The sequence below is a fragment of the Coregonus lavaretus genome (genome assembly GCF_964263955.1).
Source record: "Coregonus lavaretus genome assembly, chromosome: 18".
NCBI lineage: Eukaryota > Metazoa > Chordata > Actinopteri > Salmoniformes > Salmonidae > Coregonus > Coregonus lavaretus.
Genome location: NC_140005.1, coordinates 31,650,605 through 31,668,585, shown reverse-complemented (window position 1 = coordinate 31,668,585; position 17,981 = coordinate 31,650,605). Strand labels below are relative to the sequence as shown.

Below are 17,981 nucleotides of genomic sequence, written 5' to 3'. Positions count from 1 at the left end.
AAGAAAAAAAGCCTATGCGTGTTCTAAAGAATTTGATATACCAGTCGACCTATACAGCAGTAGGCCTATATTAGTCTAGCTAGGTAGGACTACATGTGGATAGGGAGAAAGAAAGAAAGAATGAAAGACGTTTCCGTTTAAGTCATAAACAAGACTGTCCATGTCTTCTTTCTAACTGCGTTTAAGTCATAAACAAGACTGTCCATGTCTTCTTTCTAACTGGCCGGCGCAGAACATGAGTGCTAATTAAGAACAATCAAACATTTTATGATTGAGCAAGCTTTCGGCCATGGAGCTGCCAAATCTAGCAGGCCTGGAGCTATGGCTGGAGCTGTCCGTCTCCCGCGGTGCTGAAACACCACCGCAGCGCGCACTAACATGAGAGCCAACCCTGAATCCAACACACACACTTAATCATCATATAATGCTTAATAGTACGAGGTCCCCAACAGCGATTAAATAAAAACCAACAGCATCAGAAAAAATACTAATTACTATAAGGCCTAAGCGATTATAGGTCACTGTGACCACATGCCAGGCAGGAGTCCAGACGTAATACTTTAAAACGGATGAAAAATAAAGATCAATAAATTAATTTTCAGCAGTCTGTGGGATTAGAGGAAGGCATTGATCATACAGATAGCATCTCAGTAATCTGACATCGGCGCTAATCTTGTCAAAGCAGTAAGTATATCTAGTAAGAAGAAACGTCCAAAATTCAGGCCAAGGTCTAAACAAATGTAGTTTAAATTTTGACAATGACAAAATATGTAAAAAGTTCAATTTCTGAACGAAGTAGCATAGGGCCTATGAGTTCCATGAACAAATAGTGTTGTAAATGTTACCCTAATGATGATGAGATCCCTTTAATTAAGCAAGGCGTAGGCTATGCATGACATAGCCTGCTAATATAGAAACTTTTGCTATTGACCAAATACTTATTTTCCACCATAATTTGCAAATAAATTCATTAAAAATCCTACAATGTGATTTTCTGGATTTTTTTCCTCAATTTGTCTGTCATAGTTGACGTGTACCTATGATGAAAATTACAGGCCTCTCTCATCTTTTTAAGTGGGAGAACTTGCACAATTGGTGGCTGACTAAATACTTTTTTCCCCCACTGTAACAAACTAGCTAGCTAACAAGACTACCTATCTAACTAGCTAGCTAGCTCACAAGACTAGCCAAGTTAGCTGTGTTGTTCCTTGTATGCGATTGGCTGTGGTCTTGGGGGCGGCATGCACCCTGCGAGACAGTGCTGCCTGTCAGGCAGGCATCTTTCAGGGCTTGAATGCCCCATGAGCTCATTGCATTCAATACAGCGGCAGCCACATGGCTCCATGATGAGGTGGTTATAGTGCATGGTGCATCTGAACATGATGATGTGTGGTAGCCTATTTTCGATTATCTCATTATCAAAATTATCTTGTGATCTCGACAAAACAACCTTTCATGATCATGAGATAAATTGTGATCGACATAATGCATTTTTTATTTATTTATTAATATATCCTCTCTGGACTTACATATATTATGGATGAGAGCAATAATATTTTTATTTGTCAAATGGCAGTCAAGTGTCGATCATTATGTCACCAGAATAAGACCGTTGATATTTATTGTAAAGTATTGCATCAAGCTCAACACCATGCACTTTCTCCACCCTGTGAAGTTCATCATAAGTTATTTCATCTGTAGCCTAATCATGGTTTCCCGAGTCATAGTTGGAGGACCACACACCATATCATCCTGTGACTCCAAGTTGACTTCAATATGATGGTTATTATATCAATATTTGCACATAAAGGCCTTCCACCACAATTTCTCGCATAATTAATTTTACAGACACAAAAAGACCACACTATGTTGATTGAACAAATTATCTGTATGCATTTATAAACTTCTACCGAAATGGGTTTAAAAAAAAAAAAATCACAGCTGTCATAAATATTTTTTTTATACAGCTTGGTGAGAAGGTGACAACAGTTGGTGCGATTATTCGCAAATGGAAGAAACACAAAAGGACTGTCAATGTCCCTCGGCCTGGGGCTCCGTGCAAGATTTCACCTCATGGAGTTGCAATGATCATGAGAACGGTGAGGAATCATCCCAGAACTACACGGGAGGATCTTGTCAATGAAGGCAGCTGGGACCATAGTCACCAAGAAAACAATTGGTAACACACTACGCCGTGAAGGACTTGCAGCGCCCGCAAGGTCCCCCTGCTCAAGAAAGCACATATACAGGCCCGTCTGAAGTTTGCCAATGAACATCTGAATGATTCAGAGGAGAACTGGGTGAAAGTGTTGTGGTTAGATGAGACCAAAATGGAGCTCTTTGGCATCAACTCAACTCGCCGTGTTTGGAGGAGGAGGAATGCTGCCTATGACCCCAAGAACACCATCCCCACCGTCAAACATGGAGGTGGAAACATTATGCTTTGGGGGTGTTTTTCTGCTAAGGGGACAGGACAACTTCACCGCATCAAAGGGACGATGGACGGGGCCATGTACTGTCAAATCTTGGGTGAGAACCTCCTTCCCTCAGCCAGGGCATTGAAAATGGGTCGTGGATGGGTATTTCAGCATGACAATGACCCAAAACACACGGCCAAGGCAACAAAGGAGTGGCTCAAGAAGAAGCACATTAAGGTCCTGGAGTGGCCTAGCCAGTCTCCAGACCTTAATCCCATAGAAAATCTGTGGAGGGAGCTGAAGGTTCGAGTTGCCAAACATCAGCCTCGAAACGTTAATGACTTGGAGAAGATCTGCAAAGAGGAGTGGGACAAAATCCCTCCTGAGATGTGTGCAAACCTGGTGGCCAACTCCAAGAAACGTCTGACCTCTGTGATTGCCAACAAGGGTTTTGCCACCAAGTACTAAGTCATGTTTTGCAGAGGGGTCAAATACTTATTTCCCTCATTAAAATGCAATTCAATATATAACATTTTTGACATGCGTTTTTCTGGATTTTTTTGTTGTTATTCTGTCTCTCACTGTTCAAATAAACCTACCATTAAAATTATAGACTGATCATGTCTTTGTCAGTGGGCAAACGTATAAAATCAGCAGGGGATCAAATACTTTTTTCCCTCACTGTATGATTGTGTAGGGGACCAGTGTGGTCTCAGACAAGTGGACAGGTTTCTAATGTGTCAGAGGCTACTGATGCCACAATAATCATATTGACACACAGAAAATACTACTAAGAGATACATCTGGGTCGGAGGAGATGCTCTATGTAGTGATTTACATTATTTTTTAGTTTAGGACTTGTAAAGGATGCAATTTAGGACAAATGCAACCGTGGGTCGCACAGGGTTAAAAGTAGACTGAAAACACCTAATTTGGATACATTTGATGTAATGGGTTGAAAAGATCTCATTAGCTACACAACAGCAAAATCTCAATTCAAGAACAACAAACATAAGAATCTGACATTATGAAATACAGTGAAAAATGTAATCTACATGCACTAATTTGAGCACGAACTAATCACAAGACACCAGAAGATGGCGACAGAGGACAGACATGTTCCTTTAGTTCATGAAGAAGAAAAAAAGCCTATGCGTGTTCTAAAGAATTTGATATACCAGTCGACCTATACAGCAGTAGGCCTATATTAGTCTAGCTAGGTAGGACTACATGTGGATAGGGAGAAAGAAAGAAAGAATGAAAGACGTTTCCGTTTAAGTCATAAACAAGACTGTCCATGTCTTCTTTCTAACTGCGTTTAAGTCATAAACAAGACTGTCCATGTCTTCTTTCTAACTGGCCGGCGCAGAACATGAGTGCTAATTAAGAACAATCAAACATTTTATGATTGAGCAAGCTTTCGGCCATGGAGCTGCCAAATCTAGCAGGCCTGGAGCTATGGCTGGAGCTGTCCGTCTCCCGCGGTGCTGAAACACCACCGCAGCGCGCACTAACATGAGAGCCAACCCTGAATCCAACACACACACTTAATCATCATATAATGCTTAATAGTACGAGGTCCCCAACAGCGATTAAATAAAAACCAACAGCATCAGAAAAAATACTAATTACTATAAGGCCTAAGCGATTATAGGTCACTGTGACCACATGCCAGGCAGGAGTCCAGACGTAATACTTTAAAACGGATGAAAAAGAAAGATCAATAAATTCATTTTCAGCAGTCTGTGGGATTAGAGGAAGGCATTGATCATACAGATAGCATCTCAGTAATCTGACATCGGCGCTAATCTTGTCAAAGCAGTAAGTATATCTAGTAAGAAGAAACGTCCAAAATTCAGGCCAAGGTCTAAACAAATGTAGTTTAAATTTTGACAATGACAAAATATGTAAAAAGTTCAATTTCTGAACGAAGTAGCATAGGGCCTATGAGTTCCATGAACAAATAGTGTTGTAAATGTTACCCTAATGATGATGAGATCCCTTTAATTAAGCAAGGCGTAGGCTATGCATGACATAGCCTGCTAATATAGAAACTTTTGCTATTGACCAAATACTTATTTTCCACCATAATTTGCAAATAAATTCATTAAAAATCCTACAATGTGATTTTCTGGATTTTTTTCCTCAATTTGTCTGTCATAGTTGACGTGTACCTATGATGAAAATTACAGGCCTCTCTCATCTTTTTAAGTGGGAGAACTTGCACAATTGGTGGCTGACTAAATACTTTTTTCCCCCACTGTAACAAACTAGCTAGCTAACAAGACTACCTATCTAACTAGCTAGCTAGCTCACAAGACTAGCCAAGTTAGCTGTGTTGTTCCTTGTATGCGATTGGCTGTGGTCTTGGGGGCGGCATGCACCCTGCGAGACAGTGCTGCCTGTCAGGCAGGCATCTTTCAGGGCTTGAATGCCCCATGAGCTCATTGCATTCAATACAGCGGCAGCCACATGTCTCCATGATGAGGTGGTTATAGTGCATGGTGCATCTGAACATGATGATGTGTGGTAGCCTATTTTCGATTATCTCATTATCAAAATTATCTTGTGATCTCGACAAAACAACCTTTCATGATCATGAGATAAATTGTGATCGACATAATGCATTTTTTATTTATTTATTAATATATCCTCTCTGGACTTACATATATTATGGATGAGAGCAATAATATTTTTATTTGTCAAATGGCAGTCAAGTGTCGATCATTATGTCACCAGAATAAGACCGTTGATATTTATTGTAAAGTATTGCATCAAGCTCAACACCATGCACTTTCTCCACCCTGTGAAGTTCATCATAAGTTATTTCATCTGTAGCCTAATCATGGTTTCCCGAGTCATAGTTGGAGGACCACACACCATATCATCCTGTGACTCCAAGTTGACTTCAATATGATGGTTATTATATCAATATTTGCACATAAAGGCCTTCCACCACAATTTCTCGCATAATTAATTTTACAGACACAAAAAGACCACACTATGTTGATTGAACAAATTATCTGTATGCATTTATAAACTTCTACCGAAATGGGTTTAAAAAAAAAAAAATCACAGCTGTCATAAATATTTTTTTTATACAGGTATGACTTTACTCACATAAAAAAAAACTGTGGATGGAAACATGGTTTATGTCTCAGTTTGGCAACCCTTTAAGCCCAATTATGCGTTTTTGACCCCCTCTCAATCAGAAAGATTTCTGGCTCCCAGGTGTCTTTTATACAGGTAACGAGCTGAGATTAGGAGCACACTCTTAAAGGGAGTGCTCCTAATCTCAGCTTGTTATCTGTATAAAAGACACCTGTCCACAGAAGCAATCAATCAATCTGATTCCAAACTCTCCACCATGGCTAAGACCAAAGAGCTCTCCAAGGATGTCAGGGACAAGATTGTAGACCTACACAAGGCTGGAATGGGCTACAAGACCATCGCCAAGCAGCTTGGTGAGAAGGTGACAACAGTTGGTGCGATTATTCGCAAATGGAAGAAACACAAAAGGACTGTCAATGTCCCTCGGCCTGGGGCTCCGTGCAAGATTTCACCTCATGGAGTTGCAATGATCATGAGAACGGTGAGGAATCATCCCAGAACTACACGGGAGGATCTTGTCAATGAAGGCAGCTGGGACCATAGTCACCAAGAAAACAATTGGTAACACACTATGCCGTGAAGGACTTGCAGCGCCCGCAAGGTCCCCCTGCTCAAGAAAGCACATATACAGGCCCGTCTGAAGTTTGCCAATGAACATCTGAATGATTCAGAGGAGAACTGGGTGAAAGTGTTGTGGTTAGATGAGACCAAAATGGAGCTCTTTGGCATCAACTCAACTCGCCGTGTTTGGAGGAGGAGGAATGCTGCCTATGACCCCAAGAACACCATCCCCACCGTCAAACATGGAGGTGGAAACATTATGCTTTGGGGGTGTTTTTCTGCTAAGGGGACAGGACAACTTCACCGCATCAAAGGGACGATGGACGGGGCCATGTACTGTCAAATCTTGGGTGAGAACCTCCTTCCCTCAGCCAGGGCATTGAAAATGGGTCGTGGATGGGTATTTCAGCATGACAATGACCCAAAACACACGGCCAAGGCAACAAAGGAGTGGCTCAAGAAGAAGCACATTAAGGTCCTGGAGTGGCCTAGCCAGTCTCCAGACCTTAATCCCATAGAAAATCTGTGGAGGGAGCTGAAGGTTCGAGTTGCCAAACATCAGCCTCGAAACGTTAATGACTTGGAGAAGATCTGCAAAGAGGAGTGGGACAAAATCCCTCCTGAGATGTGTGCAAACCTGGTGGCCAACTCCAAGAAACGTCTGACCTCTGTGATTGCCAACAAGGGTTTTGCCACCAAGTACTAAGTCATGTTTTGCAGAGGGGTCAAATACTTATTTCCCTCATTAAAATGCAATTCAATATATAACATTTTTGACATGCGTTTTTCTGGATTTTTTTGTTGTTATTCTGTCTCTCACTGTTCAAATAAACCTACCATTAAAATTATAGACTGATCATGTCTTTGTCAGTGGGCAAACGTATAAAATCAGCAGGGGATCAAATACTTTTTTCCCTCACTGTATGATTGTGTAGGGGACCAGTGTGGTCTCAGACAAGTGGACAGGTTTCTAATGTGTCAGAGGCTACTGATGCCACAATAATCATATTGACAAACAGAAAATACTACTAAGAGATACATCTGGGTCGGAGGAGATGCTCTATGTAGTGATTTACATTATTTTTTAGTTTAGGACTTGTAAAGGATGCAATTTAGGACAAATGCAACCGTGGGTCGCACAGGGTTAAAAGTAGACTGAAAACACCTAATTTGGATACATTTGATGTAATGGGTTGAAAAGATCTCATTAGCTACACAACAGCAAAATCTCAATTCAAGAACAACAAACATAAGAATCTGACATTATGAAATACAGTGAAAAATGTAATCTACATGCACTAATTTGAGCACGAACTAATCACAAGACACCAGAAGATGGCGACAGAGGACAGACATGTTCCTTTAGTTCATGAAGAAGAAAAAAAGCCTATGCGTGTTCTAAAGAATTTGATATACCAGTCGACCTATACAGCAGTAGGCCTATATTAGTCTAGCTAGGTAGGACTACATGTGGATAGGGAGAAAGAAAGAAAGAATGAAAGACGTTTCCGTTTAAGTCATAAACAAGACTGTCCATGTCTTCTTTCTAACTGCGTTTAAGTCATAAACAAGACTGTCCATGTCTTCTTTCTAACTGGCCGGCGCAGAACATGAGTGCTAATTAAGAACAATCAAACATTTTATGATTGAGCAAGCTTTCGGCCATGGAGCTGCCAAATCTAGCAGGCCTGGAGCTATGGCTGGAGCTGTCCGTCTCCCGCGGTGCTGAAACACCACCGCAGCGCGCACTAACATGAGAGCCAACCCTGAATCCAACACACACACTTAATCATCATATAATGCTTAATAGTACGAGGTCCCCAACAGCGATTAAATAAAAACCAACAGCATCAGAAAAAATACTAATTACTATAAGGCCTAAGCGATTATAGGTCACTGTGACCACATGCCAGGCAGGAGTCCAGACGTAATACTTTAAAACGGATGAAAAAGAAAGATCAATAAATTCATTTTCAGCAGTCTGTGGGATTAGAGGAAGGCATTGATCATACAGATAGCATCTCAGTAATCTGACATCGGCGCTAATCTTGTCAAAGCAGTAAGTATATCTAGTAAGAAGAAACGTCCAAAATTCAGGCCAAGGTCTAAACAAATGTAGTTTAAATTTTGACAATGACAAAATATGTAAAAAGTTCAATTTCTGAACGAAGTAGCATAGGGCCTATGAGTTCCATGAACAAATAGTGTTGTAAATGTTACCCTAATGATGATGAGATCCCTTTAATTAAGCAAGGCGTAGGCTATGCATGACATAGCCTGCTAATATAGCCTATACTAAATAATGCAAACGTAGGCCTAAAATACAAATATTTTAGATGTTTTTAATACTAATTGATAAAAAGCCAACTGTGACTCCCACTGAATTTGCAGAGGATGTTATAACACTCTCTGTACAGCGACACCTCTTAATTCCCAAGGTGGCCCTTGTCAAGCGCACGTCAAAAGGAAGCGACCGTTCTCACGCTCAGCCGCTTTGATTAATTTCCAGGGACGCCCCCTAACCACGAACAGACTCAGCACAACATATTGTAAACCACCAGGGCCAGAGCGATACGCTCTCCCGGGATAAAAAGTGATTCGCTTCTCTGATCTCTTATCTGCGTTCCCAGCTTCGCGAGGAGGTTAGGAGGAACGTCAATGCCCTCTTTCCCGCTGGCAAGTTATCGGCGGGTTGGGTCTCCGCCACCAATTATCTTCTCTTCTCAGTGCGGTTAGCATCACTGCCCTTTTGTCGCGGAGATAGCGCACTGGTCACACTAGGGAAAACGGACACGGAGATATTCTGTTGGATATTCCCATCGACAACGCGTCCCTAATGAAAAAAAGCAATTGCATATCTCATTATCTTATGACCTTAACTGATAAGATAGCCTACAGGGTTATATAGGCTGGTTCTGAATGCTGACAAATTAGGATGGCCATTTGTAAAAGCACAGTAGACCTAAAGGCTGAATAAATTAACATGAAGGACAGGCCTATCGATGAATGTAGGCATACATACTACCTTAGGCACTACCTAGGCTATATCATTCTGATAAGGGGATCTGTTTGAATAAAATAAATCTAGATTCAGGCGACAGATAAAAGGTGTGGAGAGACCACATCTGTGTTTTCATGTTGATAGGCCTAATGGGCTCCTTCAATCTGAAGCCAGTTTTAATGACAAAATTGGTAAAATCATGCACAAATGTAAAAAATCAAGATGTCTGTTAAGGAGACGTATATAGGCTACTCAAGGGGAGCATTCATAAGTCTAATGGATGTTGCTGTAACATTGTTGGCATAGGTTAGGTCCTATTTCTGACTAATTGGCCGTTGAAAGATTGCATCCGGAAGAGCTGCCTCAAATTAAACGGCTTAATCGCGCTGTTACATTCGTTACTGCGCGCACAGCTTGCAGCCCAACAAAACAAATGAGAAAGCAGGTAAAGTGCATCAAATGGACAGATTAAGACAACAGACTTCTCATAAATGCTATAAATCACGCGGCATCCCAACAGAACAGAACGCCAAAACAATCCTGTCATCTTAATTGCTAGTCGCTTATCAACAGCAGGATAATTCAAATCCGAATAAAGAATTCCCAGATAGGTTAGGCGCGTGGGGAGGCAAATAATTAATTCTTTATGCAACTTTGCTTGGAGAGAGGGAGTCACTCTGTTCTAATTAACATTATTTAGGAAATAACCACCTATCCTTGTTGTATTTGTAGCATAATATTAATATTAGTCATATTCAATTACATTACTAGGATTAAACAAAAATGTTATGGGCTATTTCTCATTTTATCATTTTCAACAATATTTGATCAAATTCTTGAGGTCAATCTGCTTTTCCTTGCTTTTGGCTAGTTTATTAAATACATAATGTCCCTAAAGGACATTCATTTATTTGCAGAAACTTGACAGTCTACGTTATCACAGAGAAAACATTGAAAAATCACAAACCATATCTTAATTGCATGGTGCGTTTTTTTTTATTGTAATACATTACTAATGTCAATGTAATATGGATAACTTTAATGACAAAGTTTCTGGACATCTTCTGATCCGATCTTGCAAATCGTGAATCACTAGGCTAGTTGTAACGTTATTGATGGGTTATTAAGGAGAACATGGATAAAGGATGGGATGATCAAATGTTAAGTGTGTGAGTGATTTATAATAATCCACTCCACATTAGTAATTACTCTGTAATTGGATAGCCTCTTTAACGCTCCAGCGTCGCCCACTCCACTGTCCGTGCTGATTGGACAGAGCTTGGCCACAAACGGTGACTTCACAAAAAACAGAAGGCGACCCCAAAGATAAAAAACAAGCCACGCTCATCGACGTGACAGTGTCCTCCGTCCCTTTCACCTGTCAGTAGTCACATCGCCCGCGCGCCTATCAGAAAGGGACCGCGAGCGCTCCTTCACGCGTAACTGCACTTCAAAGTTGACCCAGGAACCATTCCGTTCCGGCGTTAAGATGCCCAGAGGATTTTTAGTGAAGAGGCGCAAACGCGGCTCAGCGGCTTCTTACAGAACTCATAATGACGACAACGAACTGCCAAAAGCAGACCTGCCTGTGCACACACCGGAGGGGCGAACTGGTGTGCCAAATGCGTGCCCAATTGTGCCGTTATCCGAGGATGGTACATTTGGAGAGCCATGGACCAGCGATCCCGCTGAAGCGGACCAGGTGCAGCTGCCGGAAAGCGCAGACAAGGTGGAGATCAGGGAGGACTTTGGGAAATACCCACTACACCATCCCCTCACTGAACCGGACCATGACGGGTCTCCTGGCCGGGCTGACCTCTCCTATAGCCCGATAAAACCAGTTGGCACCGAGCTGGAAAAATCTTTCTTCGACGGGTGTATGAGTTCACCAACAGTGACAGAGCCGTTCCCGATGAGCACACCCGTGTCCTCAATAGAGAGACTTATTCTAAATCACGCACCCTTTGGACACTCTGATATGAAATTCGACCCACCTGTGCACCTCTACCCGTCTCTCCATCATGCTATGAAACGCACGTACATGGAGCCGGAGCGCAAGATCAAGCCAGCAGCCAAAAAGCCTAAAGTGATCAGGAAACTCAGTTTAGAGGACGAAATCTCCACCTCACCCGTGCTTGGGCTGAGAATTAAGAAGGAGACCCCCGAATTTAAAGCAGCAACAGCATCTTCTGGTAATAAGAAACCGTTGGGAGAATTCATCTGCCAGCTCTGCAAGGAAGAATATCCTGACCCTTTCTCCCTCGCGCAACACAAGTGCTCCAGGATAGTGCGCGTAGAGTACCGCTGTCCCGAGTGCGACAAAGTTTTCAGTTGTCCTGCCAACCTGGCCTCTCATCGCAGGTGGCATAAGCCTCGTCCGGTTAACAACGGAGAGGCACAGACCGCAAAAAAGTCACAACCGGAGGCACAATTGCACGAGAAGACATCCGTGGAAGGGAAAGAGAATGCGAGCGAGTTGAGAGTTAACAATCAGCACCACGTCTCTCTGGACAGCTCCGTGTGTCAGCGGGCCGTCACCGTGGACAGCTCCCACAGACAAGAGCAGCAACGCAGGAGGGCACAGGAGAGCCCGCCGCCCTTCGATCCGCGCTACAGGGTCACAGAGAAAAGCATGGACCTGCACATCAGAGCGGTTGACAGCCCAAGCATAATGCATTTTCCGGAGACTGACGTGGCCTCTCCCTTCTTACAGAACTCCGGGACATTTGAGGAGATTTACGAATGTCGCTATTGCAGCAAGAAGTTCCGAAGACAAGCGTATCTGAGGAAACATCTTGCGGCGCACGAGACAATCAAAGTCTCGCCGTATAACCAGATAGAGAGTGGGCAAATTACGTTTCCCTGTCACTTGTGCGGTGCCCATTTCCCATCCGCTGAAATTCGGGACAAGCACAGAGTTTGGCACGCAATGAGAGACGACATTCTAATGAATCCAGGGAAGAGTGCAGGTAGACCAGACTTGATAACACCAGACCTCACACAGGGAGATCAACAGATATTCACCTGTAAGCACTGCCCCTCTACTTTCTTCAGTTCTCCCGGGCTCACGAGGCATATCAACAAGTCTCACCCTACAGAGAACCGGCAGGTGATGCTGCTACAGATGGCAGTCCGGCCCGGCTGCTAGTAGCCTAGTCTACTGTTACACTGGAACCCATAAGTAACAAGTAGATTAATGAATTAATAGATATGAAAGTATGAATGTGTTTTCTTTGTACTACATGTGATTGTATTGTAACTTATTATACTACCTGATCAGGTGAAAAACATTAGCCTATCTATTTTCATGACAATATATATATATATATATATATATATATTTTTTTTTTTTTTTTGCAATGACAGATTAGCGTACAGACCACTAGGGCCACATTTTAACACTTGCATTTGGCCTATATTCACTAATGTACATTATTGATTGATTTACAGTGTAATGATTGTTGAAACATTTAACAGTGAAAATGGGTATATAAAATGTTTTAAATATTCAAGAGCTGTCATTTTAAGCATGTAATGAAAATAAGAGGGTGACCCTGTGAATAGGTCACCTCAAAGAGTATCAGACCTCACCACCTTTATCTTAACCTAGTTCCTATGGAAAGTGAATGTGCTTGTTCAGTATAGTTGTGTAATTTATTTCTAGCAAGGCTATCAATATGTATTTTCATACAGAAAATCAAGCTTACCTGTTAGAGTATAAAACAGTTTTAGTGAGTTTAAAAATGTATTTATTCTATAAAATGTAATTGCTCAATAAATGCCTTCATGATGACGATGGTTACAATTACGTTGTATTTTGATATGTAGCCTAGTGAACATGAAAAAAACAAAAATTGATTGTCAATAAACACAAGTCTATGTGCATAATAGTGATGGCTACTATACAGTATTTGACGAGATTATCACAGAGCTATTCAAAGAACAAGCAGGTGGTAAGAATACTTTTTATTGTCAAATTCCATTGCACACCCACTCTCTTTCTGGAACAGCCATTACAAATGTATAGATACAAGTATGACAATACAATTTCATTTTGTGTGATTGTGTGTGCGCGTGTGTGTAGATGTTATATCAACACATGCAGTTAGTAGGCCTACTGGCATCATGCAGTATTTGGTCAGTAGTAACATACAGTATACCTCCATAAATGAGCAAGTCACTTCTGAGTGTAGGGAGAGCGCAAAACAATCTTATCCAATCTCCTCAGCTTTAACTAAGGATGCAGCATGATTTCCTCACTCTCTCTGGCAAGTTTTTAGTTCTCATCCTCGGTCATCTTATAATAATAACAATAATTCAATCGAAACTGACCTCACGCTCATATATTCAAACGTAACACAAAAATAACATGAATTTGACCTTAGACATGGCAGCAGTTTTTAAAAGATATTACAACCAAAAGGTCCAAAACAGGTATTTACAATCCCTTTCCTCTAGTAGAGAACCTATAGCTGAAAGCAAATAACGATAAAGTATAGCACAAAATAATACATCATAAGAGCAAAGCAGAATTCAAAGATAAATATGCAGTGTTTGCTCTGCTAGTGTCGTAAAGTTGGACACATTTGGCAACTGGAGTGACAAACGGGTGGGTCGTTCTTGAATTGCAGTGGCATTTGCCTCCTTTGCCTTTGCAACCATGAAAAACACTTTAAAATGACAAATAGTTACACATCATACATGTTTTTGTTTATATCAAACGGTTTATCAATACTAAAACAATGTAAGTCCTTTATACTGCAAAACGTTATGTTTATGCATTGTTTAAAGTACTAAGGGTAAGCAAATTGGCTTTTTCCAGTAGTGATGTAATGACATATCTATTATTTTGAATGCTAGAAAGTAAACAAAAGTATTTAATAGATTGTATAGATCAGGAATAGGCAACTCCAGTCCTCAGGGGGTGGAGTGGAGTCACACTTTCCCCCCATCCCTAGCAAACACAGCTGATTAAACTAATTACATTCTAAACTGAAGATCATGATTCTTTGATTTTTTGAGTCAGGTGTGTTAGCTGGGGCAAAAGTGTGACACCAATCAGGCCCCCCCGAGGACAGGAGTTGCCCATCCCTGGTATAGATCAATAAAAACAAAGGCTATTTAAATACCTATTTTATACTAGTATAATGTCTGTCCATCAGTTTTATGTCATTGGTGTTACCGCCTTGAAAAATCACTCATTACAAAGATATACAACGACCTTGAGCATTCCCTCCAGTGGGAAACGTATAGGGGGAGGGGTCTATATTAAAGAAAATGTTTAGCTAATCACACCCTTTTAGTATGTAATAAATTTGAGGATTCCATTGATAATTTGGTGTTACTCAATTTAAATGAAGGGAAATTACATTGTGAGCAAAATTATTAATCATATCACTTTAGTAAATTATTTTGTAAGGGTTAATGACCTTAGATTTGAGCATCTTTGGCCTCCATTTAAGAAAATCCTCAATACCGTAAAACGTCTCATTGGTGTTACCATCATTGGTGTTACTACTCCTACTGGTGGCAGAATGCTATCATAATGGTACATTATTTAAAGTCATTAACTGCCATATTAGTTGATTTAGAATGGGGAGATGTACACAAATATATTTAAATAAAAAATATACAGAAACAGTACATGTTTCCCAAAATGCCTTCACAATTCAAGAACGACCTGGGTACAGGTGTTTTTTTGAGAGGCAGTTCAGGGTGTAAGACCACAGTGAAGACCTGCTACAATACATGAAGAGGACAGTAGAGGAGAAGTGCTGTAGACACGCAGCACATTATCTTGCTGTGAAGCCCACCCGCAGAGACCCTGCATTAGAACCCCACAGTAGAACCGTATAAATAACAGGGGTGTCAAACTCATTTTGCCCAGGGGCCGCATTCGGTCTTCAACGAGGTCCGAAGGGCCGCACTGAAAATGTTTTATATTCCCTCGCAGTCCAAATTTGCAAAATATAGTCCTCTATCTATCGTTTTGGTAATTTTTAATACTCCCTGACTGTCTAGATTTAATTTACGTGATTATTAGTGAGCTGGACAGTCAAGAAACTGTATATGGTTGTTTAAGCTCCCATACAGTACATACTGTGTTAATACCAATACTTTACAGGAGGGAATGTCTCCATATCATAGGAGATGGTCCTCTTTCCATCCTCATTTGTGTTGTTGCACAGACAGACACTGAACCATAACAGCAATGAGCTTTTTTCTAGCTGTGGACAAAGCTACAGTACAGCGTTGTATTGGCCAACTTCAGCAGGCAAGCTTTGTGATGATGTCCGAGGCAGAAGACCTCTTATATGAAACACAAGCAGAAGATCTGATCACACATCCAAACGTTGGTCTATGTCTCTTGAAGTTAATATACGTTTAGTTTTTTTTGGCAGCTATATTCAAAAATGTACACAGACCAGATATTGTCCTCAACACTATACACTTTAAATATGTATTCTCATATATATAATATATTCATCATGAGTGAAAAAAGGGATGGTTCAATACAACACATTGTATATGAACAAAACTAAATAATCAGTAACATTCTTTCAGGCGAATTTGTTTTTACAATGTCGATAAAAAAATAAATGTGACCCTCAAAAGAACAACAGTAGTGAATATTATACTCAGAAAGTCAAACTCAGTTGCACGTTTAGCGTGAAAAACAAAACCAAAATGAAATGTAAGTGCTTCACTATAACCAAATAATTTCCATCTCACAAATCTAGAAACAAACTTCAAAACGTTTCTCATCATCTTCAAACACTGGCTGACATTGCTTCAGTCCGAGCATAAAGAAAGTGACAACTCCTGTATATACAGAATATAGTACAAATATATAGATTTGTCTCACAGTGGACACAGTGACCAAATATGACAAATAAGCTTTTCTTACTTTGTGTTTCTTTGTTCTTTCTTACAAACTCTTTCAAGTTCTTACAATCCCTTTCCTTGTGGGTGCAGAGGGTCAGGGGCCCAGAGAGCCAGGGGGACAGGATACTAGATATTAGCCACTCCGCTCAGCTACAACAGCAGAGAAAGACCACACTGTAGTTCATCATCTCAGTCAAATATCAAGTGATTTCAACCATCAACAATGCTACTTACAATGAAAACACATCTCTCATGTTGCCTTTATGCTTTCTGTACAAAACCGAACCAATGCTGCTTCTTTTATATATCTAAGTATATTATCTTTTGCTCTTTTTCCACATTTCACTTGCATGCAAAGTTTGAGGTGGTATTGAGCATAGTTAGCTAACCTTGCCCAGGGGACTTGTTCAATCTGTTGGAGGCCCTGCTAGCACAAGCTCAGTCCTGGGGGCCCCTGGGCTGGCCCCTGAGGGTCTGGCTATGTTCAAGGGCCTCATCCTGCATCTTGGAAAGGTGGTGCAGTAGGGGTGATGCGGATTCTGACCGTGCAGGGCAGTCGTGTCCATGTCCATGTAGTGGGGGTACATAACATGCGATGCAGCGCTGTTAGCAGGTAAAGGCTGGTAGGTGTAGTGCAGTCCTAGCTGTACAGTACAGAGAGTCAGTCTGTTTGTCTGAAGGCTGTGACCTCACGAGGGAAAGTCAGCTCAGGTCTTATTGGCCGAGCCGGAGGAGCGTCGGAGCTTCATGGACATGCGGCTCTTGCTAGTACGAGGGGACATTGGCGAGGCTAACTGGTCGGCCCCGTCTAGCTGCGCTGCTGCTGGATTTTCTCCCTCCTGACTCTCGAGGCATGAGCCTGTGGAAGGAGAGAGAGAGAGGGAGGGATGAAGGATAGTGGAAGAAACGGAGGGAGGGAAGGAGAGCACAGGCATTAGAGCCCCCCCCTACCTGCCCAGCCAGCCCACTACAGTCAATGTTAAAACATCAATGCTGAAGGCAGGGCCAGCTGTCCCCCCCCCCCCCACCTCCCCCCAAACATACTACTGGGTCCCACTCCTCCAATCTACACCCTGCCTTTCTGAGGTTAGTCCCCAGCTCACATTAGCCTTAGTCTTTAAGGAAGGGGAAGGGAAAGTCAGTACATGCACTTTAATTTGTACTATAGTGGTAGAGGTGTTACATCTCTTTGAAAATCAATGTTTAACTTGTGTTTTAGTGGCTGTATTATAATACATACAGAGAGCACAGTTAGCTCTTTTTAGCTGTGATGAATCAAAACATCAATGTGCATGAAATGAATCCAAACAACTATGGTGGTAATATTAAACACAGGGATATGACACCTAGACCGTCAAGAGAAGAATACACAGGACACTAAAGAAGAAGGAAACAGGGTAAGAAGGAACAAAGAAAAAAAGGTACTTTGCCGTGTTCATGTTTTAGCGTACCATTCACAGCTAGCGTGAAAGACCTTCCGTTTCAAGCCTTTGCCCTTTACCTTGCCGAGCCCAATGTTTTCTAGTGGAGTTTTGGGAAGGAGCAGAAATATCAAGCTCTCTTTGGTGGGGAAGATGAAGAGAAGCCACAAAGCCACAGGGGAGAGAGGGGAGAGAGGGGAGGAGAAGAAAGGAGAAGAGGAGACAACAGGACAACGGAGGTCAGTAGAGGTGAATTGGAAAATGGGTAAGGAGAGGAAAAGGGAAGAGGAAGTAATGAAGCAGTTTGAAGGAGTAGGCAGGGAAGGAGCCGTACAGCAGGGTAGTGCAAGCAGGGAAAGGATTGGAAAAACGCAAAAAAGAAGAAGACAACAGGAGAGAGAAAAGAGGAGAAAAGATAATAGGTGTGAGCAGAGAGGAAATCAATAGAAGGTGCACACAGAACAAAGACAGCAGAAGCACCATCTAAACACATCACAAACACACACACACACACACACACACGTTGACTGGCAAATTAATGCAATGATTCCACTTACTTACCAACGTTTACACTGTTTAAATATT

General features: G+C 41.5%; 2 protein-coding genes across 4 annotated transcripts in view; one reads left to right on the top strand and one right to left on the bottom strand.

Moving 5' to 3' along the window:
- Nucleotides 1-10,579: 10,579 nt before the first annotated feature.
- Nucleotides 10,580-12,238, top strand: LOC311145471 (insulinoma-associated protein 2-like; the record flags this gene model as incomplete). Its single annotated transcript, XM_084181715.1, has 1 exon — nucleotides 10,580-12,238. The coding sequence occupies one exon, from the start codon at nucleotides 10,580-10,582 to the stop codon at nucleotides 12,236-12,238; it is 1,659 nt and encodes a 552-aa protein (XP_084037841.1).
- Nucleotides 12,239-13,043: 805 nt separating this feature from the next.
- Nucleotides 13,044-17,981, bottom strand: part of LOC311145882 (ral GTPase-activating protein subunit alpha-1-like) — a 98,732-nt gene continuing 93,794 nt past the window's right edge. For 2 of the 3 annotated variants that reach the window (XM_084182241.1, XM_084182240.1), the window contains one exon: nucleotides 13,044-16,834. Coding sequence is in view for 1 of the 3 variants with exons in the window: in XM_084182240.1 (XP_084038366.1) it covers nucleotides 16,683-16,834 (152 nt within the window). In the remaining 2 variants the exon portion in view is untranslated. The remainder of the gene's footprint in view (nucleotides 16,835-17,981) is intronic. The other variant, XR_014614640.1, reaches the window with a different exon arrangement.